The sequence below is a fragment of the Oryzias latipes genome, chromosome 21, assembly GCF_002234675.1.
Source record: "Oryzias latipes chromosome 21, ASM223467v1".
NCBI lineage: Eukaryota > Metazoa > Chordata > Actinopteri > Beloniformes > Adrianichthyidae > Oryzias > Oryzias latipes.
Genome location: NC_019879.2, coordinates 1,300,198 through 1,315,481, shown reverse-complemented (window position 1 = coordinate 1,315,481; position 15,284 = coordinate 1,300,198). Strand labels below are relative to the sequence as shown.

The following is a 15,284-nucleotide window of genomic DNA, read 5'->3' as shown; positions in this document are numbered from 1 at the left end:
TTTTCTTCCAGGTTTATGTAAAACTGGAACACAAACAGACCCCCAGATGATACTGAATCTTGATACTTTTTAAACTGTATTTTATTTAAATATTTGTTGCCTTATTTGGGTTTAAAGAAGGACTAGAATCTTGGAAAATGCATGCACTTTCTCCATTTGCTATCCCAAAAAAACAGACACTTGTTTAATGGCTGACTGCTGCAAACCAGTAATTATTAAGTTTAAACTTAATGTCTCCGCTCTCTTGAAAAAGAACAGTTCAGCTTCCGTGGTAAAGTGAAGTTGAAGCTACATTCTGGTCCGCTCTGTGCCTGCAGATGGGGCAGAACAACCCTCAGGTCAGCCTGCACATCGTTACTCTGGACGGCAGCTCCCTCACTGAGGAAATAAGACCGCCGGACTGCTTCCATCAGAGGTTTGGCTTGGATGTAGATGTTCTGCAAATGTGGCTCCTTCCATTCTTTTCCCTCCATCCTGTGTGTGCAGTGAGCGTTACATTACCATGGTAACATGGGTGGCACAGGAGAAGCTGGCCGTGCGCTGGGTGAACCGAGCTCAAACTATGTCTGTGCTTTCACTCTGTGACACCACAGCGGGCGCCTGCACTACGGTAAGACACGCTCCTCCATCTTTCTCCAAACAAAACCCACCCAAAGTGGTTGACCTGACCTCGCTTCTGCAGGAACACGTGATGGTGTCGGACACCTGGCTGGATGGACAGGTGAGGTCAGCAGAATTCCCCCTTGTTACCTCAGACAAAACTAGCAGTGAGGTATCAACCCTGGCTTTATGAGTAGACCGCATGCGTATCCCAATAACCCCAGGTGCAGGAAAATCGTACTTCAGATCTGCTGTCATTGAGAGCTTAGGATCTTTAATCCAACTTGATGTGGCTGTACTGACTTTAAAAACCAAAGAATGAACACAAAGGAGGATTGACTGGCAGAATAAGGGTCCAGAGGTTGCAGGAGTGAATCCCAGCTGCCTTCAGGCAAAAGCAGGTAGAAAGCTATAGCTCAGGTCATCTGTCACTCAAAGGGCCGCATGCAGATGCAGACATGAATACTCGCTTACGCCTACTCCTGTGGGACAATTACAAGCCTACGGTTATTTTATTGAACTGGGGGAGGAAGCCTGGAAGGCCATCCACACATACAGAAAGGCAGCAGCTGGGATTCAAGCTTGAAGGCAGTAGTGAGATGTGTTGTAGATGTGAAGGTGGAGGATCAGGTTTGAGCTCTTTCTTGTGTGCAGTGACAGTTGTTTATTTTATCATGCAGGGTACCACTGTGCCTCCGTTTGTTAGCTGCAGATGAAGAAACAGAAGCAGACTGTTGTCATTTGGACGTGTTGAGGGGACGGACGGGGATGGTGTTGGTAAAAGGAAAGACGCCAAGAGCCGTCAACTTTCCAGCTCTCCCTGGACTGCTTGATGCTGACAACCTAAATCAGGTGTTTTCAGTCAATCAGGGTGTGTGGAATGACTTGAGTCAGCAAATCAGTAGAAACGTGGTCAGGGAGGACTGGAAAACGAGCAGAGTTGTGGCTCCTGAGGACCAGGGTTGGCCAGTCCAGGGCCTGAAGGAAGACCATAGTGGAGGTTCATCTTTGTCATGAAGGAGGACATGAGGGGGGTGTCAGTGAGGAGGATGCAGAGGGGAGGGTCAGACGAAAGCTTATGAGGGACTGAGGTGATCCCTAAAATGGGCTAAAACAGAAGGGGCGACTCACTCTGTGTGTTTGCATTGCAAGTTTGGTGGATCGAGATCTTCCTGGTAACTAGACGAGCATGGCTGAATGCCAATCTGCTAACCAGGCACTAACCCCCCTGCGGTGGGGTTAGCAGGCTGGGATTGAGGGGTCCCCAGTTTCTGACATCATCTGGATAAACATAAAAAATAAAAAGATTTGGTACGTTGAATTCCAGGCTACAGTGCGGGATTTAAACGACTACAAAACAGATTTAAAATTTGGACATAACTGCTTAACATTTAGGTGGAGTCACTCCATAGATTCAGTGTGCAAAGTTGCAGATACCCACAAACCCTTCAGAGAACATGGTACATCCTTGATATATCCATTAAAACAGAAATGTCTATTGCTGATTTTTGTCATTATAGAACCAGAAGCCGGTGTTTTCAAGAGACTCCACTGCTTTCTTCACCATCGCGCCTTTAAAGCACAGCATCCACGGCGCTTTCAACCACATTGCCATGATCTCCAATCACGTAAAACAAACAGAAACTTTCCGTAACACCGTGATCTTGTGAGATGATGTTCCTGTCTCTGTTTCAGAGCAGGACCGCAGATTGAATTCACTGTAAAGCAGCGAGGAGAAACCCTCCGAGTTTGCTTCTCTGCTGCAATGTTTTTGTATCTTCTGGTCAGACCTTCAGTGAGGACGCCAGCCTTCGTCACCTGACCTCTGGAACCTGGGATGTAACTCAAATTCTGTCTCATGATGAGAGCACAAACTCAGTGTAAGCCAATGGTTCTGCTGAAGTGTACACACCATGCATGAGCTTCAGTGTCAAGCTACGTCTTTTATTCTTCTTTTCAGTTTCTTTCTGAGCACAGAAGAAGGGCCGAGCCAACAACACCTGTACAGGTACGCTGCTGACTTCTCTCCAGTTTATCAAAACAGTTCTCATTACTTCACACACAAGCCAAATAATGTAGAAAAACTGAAGATCTGGTTGAGGTCTTCTCATAATCACAGTAAAGAACAACTGATAAGAGCCTTCACAGTTAGAGTAAACCGAATAATTACAACAACTCTGAGATATGAGGAAAACTACGTTAAGGGGATACGGTCACTGAGATATCCATGGTCACATTTAGGTGTTTGGAGGTGGAGCTGCATCACGTATTAGAGAAAGACCCTTAGGTAGGAAATAAAGACTTAAAAGGGCTAACAGTAAAAAATTTGCTGCACATAAAGTTGCTCCCTAATTTGTTAGAGGGATAATCTAAATATTTTGCATCCTGTTTTTATGAACCATAAAGCCTGACCCACCTCCTCAGAAATGTTATGAAAGGGAGCCATCTTGGTCTGAACATCTGTTGGCTCCAGGTCACCTGATCTGCTTCCACAGCAATGACGATGCGCTGAAATGGCAGACTGGCAGCACAAAGGTGTTACGGTTCCTATACCTGAACAAATAAAATATTCTTTTTAAATGCTTTATTTTTTGTATAGCTGCCAACAACACAGCTACACAAAAATTCTTAATGAAAAATACATTTATTAGCCTATAAAGGTCTGGATGTGGAAAAACACCCGACAGACTGATCCAACTTGGATGTAATGTCTTTGAAACAGTCAAAATGAGGCTCAGTAGTGGGTGTGGCCTCCACGTGTCCGTCTGATGAGGCGGTGGAGGGTCTCCTGGGAGTCTCCTCCCACACCTGGACCAAAGCATCCACCAACTCCTGGGAAGTCTGTGGTGCAACCTGCCGTTCCTGAATGGATCATGACATGATGTCCCAGATGTGTCCGGTTGGATTCAGGTCTGGAGAACAGGCGGGCCGGTCCATGACATCACTGGCTTTCTGCAGCCCTTCAAAGAAATGCCATCCCAAACCACTAGAGACCCACTGTCCAACCGGTCGTGTTGGACGATGTTGTAGCAGCAGCTGACGTTACAACAATGTCGGCATTGAAAAAGTCCCCAAAACATCAGCCAGAAAACATAAGGATGGAAAAATTGTCTGTGGTCACAGAGCAAATTCTTTTTGGGAGATTTCTTACTGACCTATTTTTTCCACCGGTTGTCAATGCCACTTGCACAAAAGCTTGATGTCAGTCAGTGTTGCTTCCCAATTGGACAGTTTGATTAGACAGAAGTGGGATTGACTTGGAGTAATACTTAGTTGTTTCCTTTATTTTTTGAGCAGTGTATCTTATTCTGTACATTTTTCCCCCTGCAACTGAAACAAAGTTTTATGTTCATTGTTCTCGTTGAACAGGATCTCCACGGTGAATTCACTGGATAAAGAGTGCCTGAGCTGCTCCCTTTTCAGATCAAACTGCACTTACTTTGATGCCGCTTTCAGCTCTGACTGCCAGCAGGTTCTCCTGACTTGCAGAGGTACCGGCGGTCACAGCACAGCGTTCTGGTTCACAGCTACCTGGCGTGGCACACTTCAATCCATTCCCCCACGTTAAGACAGAAATGAAATGTGCTCAAAACTGTTCAATATCTGTCAGTTTTAGAGAAAAGCATTCTTTTCCAAAAACTGAACCTGATCCTGTTGACCTTAAACTGAGAATAACCTTGTGAGAAACGCTCCTTCTTACAAAGTCTGACATTTATCCCTTTATACATTTTAAATAAATTGTAAAATTGAGTTTTAAACAAATTTAAAGGAAACTTTTGACTTTAGTGGTACACAATGTTGACCTTTTTTCATTGGGCTAGCTGCTGTATTTTCTCAGTGACGGCTGCCAAAAGGTTGATAATTCAAAGGAAGTTCTCCTTTTGTTTGTGACTCAGAAGCCTTCCTCGATCTTTTAAGGAAAAATTCAGTCTATAGAAATATATCCAGAACTTCTGATGTAAACTTCACTGTTTTAGGACCTGGACTACCTCAGACTACTCTTCACAAAGTCAGTAATATGAAGGGTAAGTTTTCTCTGAAATGTTTCCATGAATGTTTCCTCTCTACCACAGAAGTAGAAACAAAGGACTGACGGCTCTCAGCTGGTTCTTGATTCTAAAGGCGTTCACTTTGATTCTTAAAAGTGGATCAACGTTAGATGATTGTTGTGTTTGTGCAAACAGTTACAGCATTTCTCTGATAAAAGAAAACGACCACGTAAGACTGACAGCAGTAAAGTGCAGATTGAAGTAGAAAAGCATTTACTAACTCAGTAGACACCAAGAACAAAGTGAAAAGAATCTCAGCCAGCCAGTCAGCCAGCCAGCCAGTCCGCCAGCCAGCCAGCTCTCTGTAAAAAAACACACCTGAAGAATCCTCTTCATAATGAAACTGACATCATTCAAAGCAGTCAGGACGGTTTTCAAATTCAGGTTACCTGAGAAGACAACAGGAATCATAAAAGTAACTTTATCAACATCAGACCCAATGACCAAGAATGAACAGCTGTAAAACAAGCAGAACGTTCCTGGGGTTTGATTCTGCCCCAGGGAAGATTTGACATGTGATTGGAGTCGCTGAGAATCAAACCAACAACCCTCGGCTGGAAGACAATTGTTTCACTCAAACTTCTATTCTGTATATTTACATTCCATCTAGAAAATCTAATGATCATAAAAGCTGATCATATAGATCATAATAGCCGCTCTTCTGAAAGTGATTTTCTAAAAAATGTATTATTTATGTGGCAGAAACATAACTTCATCTAAAACCTTCTGTCCAAATATCTAACAGAGTTCCAGACCCTGGATGGAAGCGCAGAACTAAGAGTTGCCCTGATGAACAGAATAGTCCCAAAAACAGAGAGAAGGACTCTACAAATAAACGACAATGGTAAGACGCTCAAACTGGAGACAGAGTCTCTGTCTAAAAGCATCGCTAAGTTGATTTCCAGGGTCAGTGATGCTTCTTCATCTGTATAATTACACCAATATAGTTTTTGCACATTTCCATCTCTACTTTTTAAAAGAAGTCTATCATCTAGTCCAGGTGCAGCAGCTCAGTGCATTCTAGCAGGTAGACGGACTGCATGCTGAGGGTCACATGACAGGCAGCTTCAGTGATGATGGATGCGGGCAGAGGGTGGTTGGTGCCTCAAATGTTAGTCTCCAGAAACTAAGAAACCCTTCAGGGATGTTTCCCCACAACCATCCAAAGAGATTTCAGAGAGAGAAAGAGAAAATGTTCAAACAGCACCATTTCTCAGGTCCCGATGCTCTAGTTGTTGCCACAAGTTATGGTGTCAGTAGACAGACTGGATGAAGACAACAGGAGGGGACAAAAGAGCTCAAAAGAGAACATGTTACTTAGAATTTAGCTGTACAGGAAGCACCAGAACACAACCAGATTTTTCTCTCAAAGCACTACACAACCAAACAGGAGGAACACTCAAGTTTCCAGAAAACATGTAGAAGCTTGAAGTTTGGTCATTCCAGCTTGCTTCCTCCTAGCTGCCTTTTTGACACATACTCTAAAGTAGGGGTGTCGAAATCCAGGCCTCGGGGGCCGGCCTCCTGCCGGATTCCCAGAAATCCTGTCTCATCTGCTGCTGATTACCTGGATCAGGTGTGTTTGCCAAATAAGGAGCTTCAATGACAAGTGTGTTGGAAAACATGTGGGACGCCGGCCCTCAAAGCCTTAATTCTGACACCCCCGCTCTAAAGTCGGGTCAGCAGATACAGGCTGGAAAAGCTCTGGCTGTTTATTTCAACTCACAAAAATGGAATCTGAAGAAGTAGCCTAATAGTCATTCTGCGGCTGAAAGCTTTAGCCGGGGTGTCAGCCTCAGTCGCACAGGGGGCCAGAATCCAAAACACACCTTAGTTCACGAGCCGAACAGAAAAAACATTTACTGAACACCTTTCTTTTACTTTTGTCACGGCGTGAGGGGGGAGGCTCGAGAGCCGGTAGGACCCAGATGCAGAGGCGGAGGCACGAGGATCAGGGACTAGAGGGTTTAATACAAAACAAAAGGCGCTGCAGAGCAGGATGACAAAACCAAAAACTCACTGTGGCGTGGCATTAAACAAGGAACATGGCATGAAGACGTGAACACAGAGACAAAGGCTAATGGACCAGCACAGGAGGAAGGCAGAGACAAGACTTAAATACAGACAGGGCAGACAAGACACAGGTGAACACGATCAGGGCAGATGGGGACCAAAGGAAGTAAAACTCAAGAAACATGACAAGACAGGAAACCTTTCAAAATAAAACAGGAAACAGAACCAAACAAGACAGAACAAGAACTAAAACGAAAAACAAGACACAACAAAAATTCAAACCATGACAACTTTAAAACTTTAAAAACGCAACTTTTTTTATAAACATAAATATGGCTAAAACACGGACAGGTCTATTAATCCAGAGTAAATCAACTTAAACTTGAAATAACTTTCAATATTTTGCTCTCCATAAAAATATATTCTGTTGAAATTACACAAGTTAGAAATAAAGTAAACATTAATAGGAGAAACTCTCAAATTTCTTTACTTATATGTCATTGTATATAAAAAAATAAACTTATAAATATCCCAAAAGATTTTCCTCTCCTTAAAAAAAATGTGTTCCTGCTGATCTACTCTGCAGCTTTTCGGCTGGAGCTGATTCTCCCCGTGGATATGGATGAAACACAGCAGCATCCTCTTCTCCTGGTCCTGTACGTCATTTTTTACATTTCCTATGCCACTACGCCACATTCCCAGACAGACAACATTAATTTTAAAAAGTTTTAACCTGGAATGTGTTTTGAAAGATGCAGTTTTCCGATTGTCTGCTACCAAAGATTTGACTTCCCGTCCTTCATTTAGGTCATTTTACCTGTTTATAGAATCCTCAGTTTTAAATCTGACATTTAATAAGATTATAAAAGGATTAATATTAAGAATTGAAATAGTTTATTTAACCTATTAACTTGCTGCTACATATTTAACTTAGCCAAGAAAAAGACAACAGCAGTATTTTGCCTAAACCATCAGAGGGTTATAGAGCTGAAAATTTGAACCATAGATTTTTGTTCAGAACAAAAAAGTCTGCATTCGACCAGCACCAAGTTTTAACGTTGTACTTTTTAAAGCAGAAAATCAAATGTGTCTGAGCTTGATTTTAAAAGAGAATCCTAAAAACTTATATTGAAATGAATTCCACATTACCAGATTGCTGTTTAACAGACTCGATCTCCTTTTACAACTACATGTTTTTCTGTAGACACTTCTTAGAAATTCTTTATTCCCAAACATTTAACCTGTGAGTTGCCTTGACTAAAACACTTGAGCTAAATGAGCAAAAGACTAAATGGAAATGTTCTTCCGTAGCAACGACGCCCCTGGTGGTCAGGCTGTCAGCGATCGTTTCTCCCTCGGCTGGGAGTCTGTCCTGGTTTCATCGGAGCGCTTCATCATCGCCCGTCTGGACGGCCGCGGCAGCCGCTCTCAGGGTGGGAGGATCCTGCACGGAGTTCACAAGAGACTCGGAACCGTCGACGCTCAGGATCAGATTACAGCCCTTGAGTATGTCTCTGCCTTTTGCATCATTCTTTTGTTTCGGACCTCAAAAGACCAAGTCCAAATTCCTTCACTACTCGGCGCACTGCAGTGCATTCATCACTTTGTAGATCTGTCCAAAACTACAATTGCAAATACCAGAAGACTGCATCAAAACAATGAGCATCGATGCTCACTAGATTGGCGAAAATAGACCACAATGCATTGCGTTTGAACGATTTTTCATGTGGAAAAAAATGTATTTTCATTTTTATTATTAATTCTCCAAAATTTCATCCTCAAAAAACAATGGATTCATAAATAATCCCCATAAAAGGTTCAAAATCATGAGGTTATTACTTCAGGAAATCAGTGACGTCATATTTGCCGTTAAAAAAAAGAGAAAAGTAGTGAGCATGGTGTCTGAATCGCCTTCAAAAACCAGGGCACTAGGTAGTAATGCACTCCAGTTTTTTAGGAGTTCGGGATCAGGGAGGGAATTCAGACGTAGCCCAAGAAGGCTCAACTAAAAAGTAACCACTTCTTACAGCCAGTAGGGGATTTAGGTACGGGCGGCTGCCCAGGGCGTCAATTCAAAGGGGGCACCAGCGTAGTGCACCACTTTTGGTTTTTTATTATCTGTTATATCACAGAGTTTGGAACCGCCTGAAACCAGCAAATTGGCGCCCCCTGCAGCTGTGCACACTCCTGTCAGCGTAGAAGGTGCCGCAAAGGTGTGTGCAGAAAAACGGGAGGGTGGAGGGAATCAGTTCAGTTGTAGGTCTCTCCCAAATTAATTGTTGGATGGGGAGGGGGGTGGAAAAATCTACTTTATATCCACTGTTACCTGAATTTCCTGCCCAATTAGACGGTTTTGATTCTAAATTTGCAGACAAAAACAGCTTTGATCAGGTATGTTGACCAGCATTTTGAATTAGGGCTATGATTACACTAAAAGCATCAACTGTCAAAAAGAAAAGGTAACTCAAAGTGCAACAGTAGCTCTGGCTAAAAGAGTGGGAAAAGTAAGGACAAAAACTAAACATGACAATCTAAACTCTGGAAGACAACAGAAATAACTTGAACAAAAAGAAGTGCAGATTTTCATAAAAAATAACCTTTAGTTTTCAATAATCCCTACACTTTTTGTAGGTTGAGATTTATTCTCTTATTTTCATTTAAGCCACATGTAGATTTCTAACATTTCTGCTGTTGTCTTTTGCCAGCCTGAAGGAATACTTTGACATTGTTGGAATTTGCTCTGGAAACCTTCCATGTTTTTTAACTGTAAAATCATTATTTTAGCAAAGCGGGTTAAGGAATTTTCAATGATTAAATGCTTCCTCTCATTTTAATGCTACATTTCTCTACATTTTCAGGCACCTGTTGAAACTACCTTACATTGATGAGAGTAAGGCTGGAATTTATGGCAAGGTATGTGTATTTTGTTAACCCATTCATGGAAAGTTTTGCAACACTGAAAAACAATGAGCTTTTCTTTGTCAGCATGATTTTTGTCTTTCTCAGGCATATGGAGGTTTCTTGTCCACAATCCTGCTCCTGTCTCACAGCAGCAGGTTCAGGTGTGGCATTGCCGTCGCTCCAATAAGTGACTGGAGACTCTACGGTAAGAGAGAAGAACATTAAGAGAATGACCGATTTAATTAAGTTAGTAGGAATGCAAAGACTAATGCTAGTCCACTACAATACTTTTTTCGTTGTTCTACGATCCGCAGCAAAACAAAGCAGTTTGTCAAAGAGAATATCAAACACCAGAAGAACTGATCGATTTCTAATTGAACAATGAATGGTGGTCACACTCAGGCAGAGATTGTGCTGCTGTTGTCGATCATTTAAACTACGTCCGTCATCGTCACTTGTGGAGACGGTTGGCGCAGATACACATTATGGACGTGTGGCTGTTGACAACACAAAAGTGAAATTCTAGGGGAGGGGACAAACGACCATCACACCACAACTACAATCTGATCACACACCGCCTCTTCCTTTAGTCACATAGTTTAAGGCCCATCTATAGTTTGGAGTTTGGTGAGAAAACAGGCCCAGGCTCCGTGTCTTTTGTGACATATTTCCAGTTCCAGGGTACACGTGCACACACAATGCACGTGTATGCATGCACGAAGAGGCCCTGGGGTTACTATTTTGAGTCAATGTACCGTCACAAAAATATTAAAACACTGTGTGTGTGTGGGTGTGTGTGTGTGTGTGTGTGTGTGTGTGTGTGTGGCTGTGTGTGTGTGTGTGTAATCTCTACAAAGGGTCAGCCTGTTCTGAAAAGTACTTTGGCTTTCCTGCTAAAGAGGAATACAAATACCAGGTATGATTCCATCCTCACACTCATTGATTTAACATTTTAACAAAGATCTCCACTTACATCATGTCCGTCAAAAACTTAAACTAGAGTAACAAAAATAGAAAACATAGCTCTAAAGGAATCTTTGGTTAGTGCCAATAAAATGATGCTTCTCGACACACTGAGCTTTTCTTCAGCTGGACTTAGCAGTCACTGCTTTTAACCTTCAGCTGTCTGTTGGTTTAACTGCCTAAGCATTAAAGGTTTTGAGTAACAAGTAACATTTACCTAGTAACATATGATTAAGTAAGTTTTAGTAAACCCCACAATCATAAGATTAATTTTACTGAAGAGTATATTTTAATTTTCCTTGAGTGGATGAAAAATAATCTATATTCTTGGTTGTCTTCTTACTAATCTGAAATATTTACTCTGCAGAGTTAAAGAATAATTTAGGTATCATTGCAGACACTGTGGTTGTTAAGGGTGAAACTGTTAGTGAGGGCCCAGAAGGTTTTGTCAACTGGTTTTTAAATTTTTTCACATTTCAGTAACAAATTGGACTACCACGTTTTTTTTTTGTTTACTTTTTTTTTTTGATTTGGTTCATTTACTCCACCTCTATTGGGTACTATAGAGAAATGTTGATGTTTCAGGGAGTCGAAAAGAATATTTACTGGCATTTACTGTTGACCAGTTGGAAATGATTTTCCTCTTTTTTTTTATCCAAGCATTGGTGAATTCAAAGAAAAACTCCATTCAAGGAGGTCTTCGGGTCTTTCATTGTTCCACCATGTCTTGCAGATTTCCAGTTTGGTCAAAATCCCAACCACTCAACCTCAGGAGCTTCTCATCATCCACGGGACAGAAGATGGTGGGTAAAAGTCCGCCTAAAGAAAAGACATCTTCACAAAATGTAGCATTAACTGCCTATGAAGTGCAAACATGGACTATTTGCTTTAAATTGAGTTACTTGAAAAATATTCATAGTGCATTCTGGATAAATCTTGTAGGTGAAGTTGCAGTAATAGTTTTGTTTGTGATATTTTCTTCCAGCTACGGTACATTTCCAGCACTCAGCGGAGCTGGTAAAGCTGCTGTCTTCATTAAATGTGAACTACACACTTCAGGTGAATGCAGCAGGTTTCTGTCTGGAAAATATTTGATAAATGTGAGAACCCTGCCAGCTTTGTATTTATCAGAACCAAATCAATCAGTCCTCGTTAGCCTTTTTCCTGGCTTCCCTCCCCGTCTGCTCCGGGACACAGTTTGTTCTGTCTGTCAGCAAACTGGATGCTTGCAAACACAGCTGCTAATGATAGATCTGTTTTTTCTCATCACTCGTCTCTCTGCTTTTGGTTCATTAAATGTTACCCCAAAAAGCCAGAGGCTGAACTCTGTTGGATGATAGGCCTCATTTAGACATTTCAGGACTAATGCCTTCTTTTGCCCAAACATGAGATTGAATAATTTTAGGGCTTCAAAAGACAGAAAAAAATGTCCACTTTGACTCAGCAACCCTACAATTTAGGGTCTGAGGGTATTAGATCCCAACAAAGAAAGAATCTTTGCTGTTCTTTGGTTGCTGGAACTCTCAGGATTTAATATTGTTAACCATATCACCCTCCTGATTTGTGTGGCTTTATTATTTCACTTTCACAGAGCTGTGTTCTAGTAGCTTTTAGAATATTTGGCAAACAGGAAATCTCTTCTAGAATTACTGGCTCCACCGGCCCCCTGACCTCCAGGGCTTTGTGTGTCTATGTTGGGGTGTGTTGCAGTTGCAGCAGTCATGAAGGGATGCTGCTTTATTCAAACATTGAAGTTTCTAAAGCTAAAACGTGGAACACCGGGTGGACCGCCAGAGCAAGTGTGAGAACCAGCTTGACCGCCACAGGATTGATGATTCTGCTAATGGTTAATGGATGCAGCTTCTTGGAGCCACCCTTGAGAGGGGTGTCCATGGGGTGGAGATACACCCTATGCCCCAGTTGATAACGCTGATCACAGTGCTAGCACCTTTTGCCACATTAGCATAACTAGCACAGTTAAAATGATTAGCATCCTAAGCCACATGTTTTTCAGTCCTATTCACCCATAAACAAACCCATTAACAACACTGGTGGTGGCTCCGCTGCTGAACACTGGCACCAACCTGTAACCACCAGGAGAACTATACGGTTCTGTGCCTTTGCGGTCTCCATCCTGTACACTGGAACTTTAACAATTTCTGTTTTGCTTGTGCTGTTCAGATATTCCCGGATGAAGGGTACACCCTTTGCCGCCAGAGCCAGGACTACATGCTTTCATCAGTAATGTCTTTCTTCAAGCGTTGCTTTCAGGAGGAGAAAGCAGTTGCCAAAGAGACATCTAAGGAAGATGACTAGCCCAACAACACTGCCATGAAGCCCTGTTGACCTTTCTGTGGCAAATTCTGATGTTGATCAATTAGGGAAGCTGTGTGTAAGTGAATGGCTGCTGTATTCACAGAAACATCACAGACACAGTGTGTGTGTAAGCAACAGTGAAGGAGCCGACAGGATAGACGAGATGTTGGCATGGGAAGCAAAAAATCTGTCTGTGAAGTTTGGATTATCTACACAGCTAAAAATTAGAACAGAAAATGTAACCCTTGTGCTAGCTTAGATGACCCCCCCCCCCCCCCCCCTTACATTGACGTGTTCTCCCTACCATGACAAAGGTGGATAAAGGTGGAAAGATTTCATGGAATCCATGGACACCAGTGAAGATCACAAATCATTGAAGAAAAAAGGTTCAGAGCACTGTCTAGTGGGTCTAGATGACCCACTGTCCCAATGTTAAAGTGCCTAGGATAGCACAAGGGTTACAGATGAACTTTGCCCTTTTAAATGCACTACTCACAATAGCTTAGCGATGTCTTTGACACGAGTGCTTTTCTTATTTAATTTAAATTTTAATTATTTGCATAAAAGTTCCCTTTGATATCACTACTTATAAACAGCATTCTCACTAGTTTGACATTTATGACCCCAAAGTTAAGACAATGATAAAGTTAGCCCACAATAACACAAATGGACCATGTTCGCTGCAATGCCAGCTGGACAGCGACCCCTCCTGCTCCTCACTAACCTCCTGACGTTGTTCTGAGGCGATGCTGGTCCTGGCTAACGTCTGGTCCATGATGGCATCTTCTGTTGAAATTATTGACACCTATACTCATCATTTTGTGCCCGTTTAGTCTCTATACAACATGTGTTCTGCCGTGATAACAAAGGCCATCGCACAGGCATTCATCCATTACCAGCTGGTCCAACAAGCTGAAAAGGACACCCCCCCCCCCCGTGTGAATACTCCTACTTTATAGGCATCGACTAAATCTTTCACTGAAAAAGTCAGAAGCAGGTAGTGAAATGAGGATGTTTTGTTGCTCTGTTCTCATCCTTATATAACCATTTATTCATATATTCATGTTTGTACTTTCCTAGAACTCATGCTTACTTATGATGTGCTTAAAATAATAAACAGGAGCGGATGATCGAGTTTGTGTTGTTATCATTTGTTCACACAGGCTGTCATCGCTGTAATATGATTGTGTCTCAGTTCTGTCTTTCAATAAGAAAACACTAACGTGCAAAGTGCTGACTATATAAGATGTGATGTTCCTGTTCTGCCTGATTGAATGACCCAGAGTCATGTGATCAGCCCCGCCCTGCCAATAATACAAATGGACGGTATGCACTGGGACGACAGAGCGCCTCTGTTGCAGCTCTGTAGTCAATAGTCAAAACCCTGACAGGCGGTAGACGTCAGTGGGTGACGTCAGAGATGCTTCGTCCATTATTTATGTCAATGATTGAAATGCGAACGAGCGGGGAACACTTTACTGCTATTGAAAAATGTATCCTGATGCAATTTGTCCCACCCACAACTTAATAGTGAGTTTCCAATGAATTCCTGCTTGTCTGCACGATGTCCTAGAAAATGACTACAGTTTTTGGCTAAAAGCATGATGGAAAGACCACTGGAAGTGCCATCACAACAGATCAGAAGATGATTGAAGAGGGACTTAAGCGTTAATCATTACATAGCCTAATAACTGTGAGTCAGTAGCAGGTTTAGGCACAGGCCAAATGGGCAATTGCCCAGGGCGTAAATTTAAAGGGGGGGCAGCACCTCAGTGCTTGTAAAAAAAAATCTGCGCCACTATTGGTTTTCTATCATTTGTTATACCATGGTCCGGGTGAATACTCAATTCTGATTGGCTGCTGGGTGTGCATTAAAAAGTGATACACCACAGGATAACCGCACAGTGAAAAAAGAAGTTCCGGTCACCTAGCTTAAATGTTTTATATCACTGCGGCGGCTTCTTTAACCCTTGTGCTATCTTAGATGACCCCCCCCCTTCCATTGACGTGTTCTCCCTACCATCACAAAGGTGGATAAAGGTGGAAAGATTTCATGGAATCCATGGACACCAGTGAAGATCACAAATCATTGAAGAAAAAAGGTTCAGAGCACTGTCTAGTGGGTCTAGATGACCCCACTCCCAACGTTAAAGTGCCTAGGATAGCATAAGGGTTACAACAACATTTTGCTTCATCATCTGGACAAAAACAAGCGGTAAGAGGTGAGCTTTCTCTCTGAACTTACTTTATTAAACCCATCGGAACGATCAACATATATATCGCCGAGTCTTGACTGCAGCGGTTGTGCGGGGCGACGCGGACTATTTGTTACGTGGTGCGGCGCATTGCGTATGTATTGAGGTTTTTTGGAGAATTTCTACTGTTGCACAAAATTAGGAAAATGCCAAATATTTTGGAGTAATCCCACTAATAAGTTTTATG

General features: G+C 42.3%; 1 protein-coding gene across 1 annotated transcript in view; it reads left to right on the top strand.

Moving 5' to 3' along the window:
- Positions 1 to 13,127, top strand: part of LOC101160770 (inactive dipeptidyl peptidase 10-like) — a 30,401-nt gene extending 17,274 nt beyond the window's left edge. The window contains exons 10-26 of the mRNA XM_004081382.4: positions 318 to 415; positions 487 to 610; positions 683 to 721; positions 2,121 to 2,228; positions 2,389 to 2,480; positions 2,561 to 2,608; positions 3,970 to 4,091; positions 4,578 to 4,625; positions 5,395 to 5,493; positions 7,249 to 7,318; positions 7,974 to 8,168; positions 9,521 to 9,575; positions 9,669 to 9,768; positions 10,421 to 10,479; positions 11,260 to 11,329; positions 11,512 to 11,585; positions 12,708 to 13,127. Of these exons, the coding sequence (XP_004081430.2) occupies positions 318 to 415; positions 487 to 610; positions 683 to 721; positions 2,121 to 2,228; positions 2,389 to 2,480; positions 2,561 to 2,608; positions 3,970 to 4,091; positions 4,578 to 4,625; positions 5,395 to 5,493; positions 7,249 to 7,318; positions 7,974 to 8,168; positions 9,521 to 9,575; positions 9,669 to 9,768; positions 10,421 to 10,479; positions 11,260 to 11,329; positions 11,512 to 11,585; positions 12,708 to 12,842 (1,536 nt within the window). The 3' untranslated portion in view covers positions 12,843 to 13,127. The remainder of the gene's footprint in view (positions 1 to 317; positions 416 to 486; positions 611 to 682; positions 722 to 2,120; positions 2,229 to 2,388; positions 2,481 to 2,560; positions 2,609 to 3,969; positions 4,092 to 4,577; positions 4,626 to 5,394; positions 5,494 to 7,248; positions 7,319 to 7,973; positions 8,169 to 9,520; positions 9,576 to 9,668; positions 9,769 to 10,420; positions 10,480 to 11,259; positions 11,330 to 11,511; positions 11,586 to 12,707) is intronic.
- Positions 13,128 to 15,284: the final 2,157 nt, after the last annotated feature.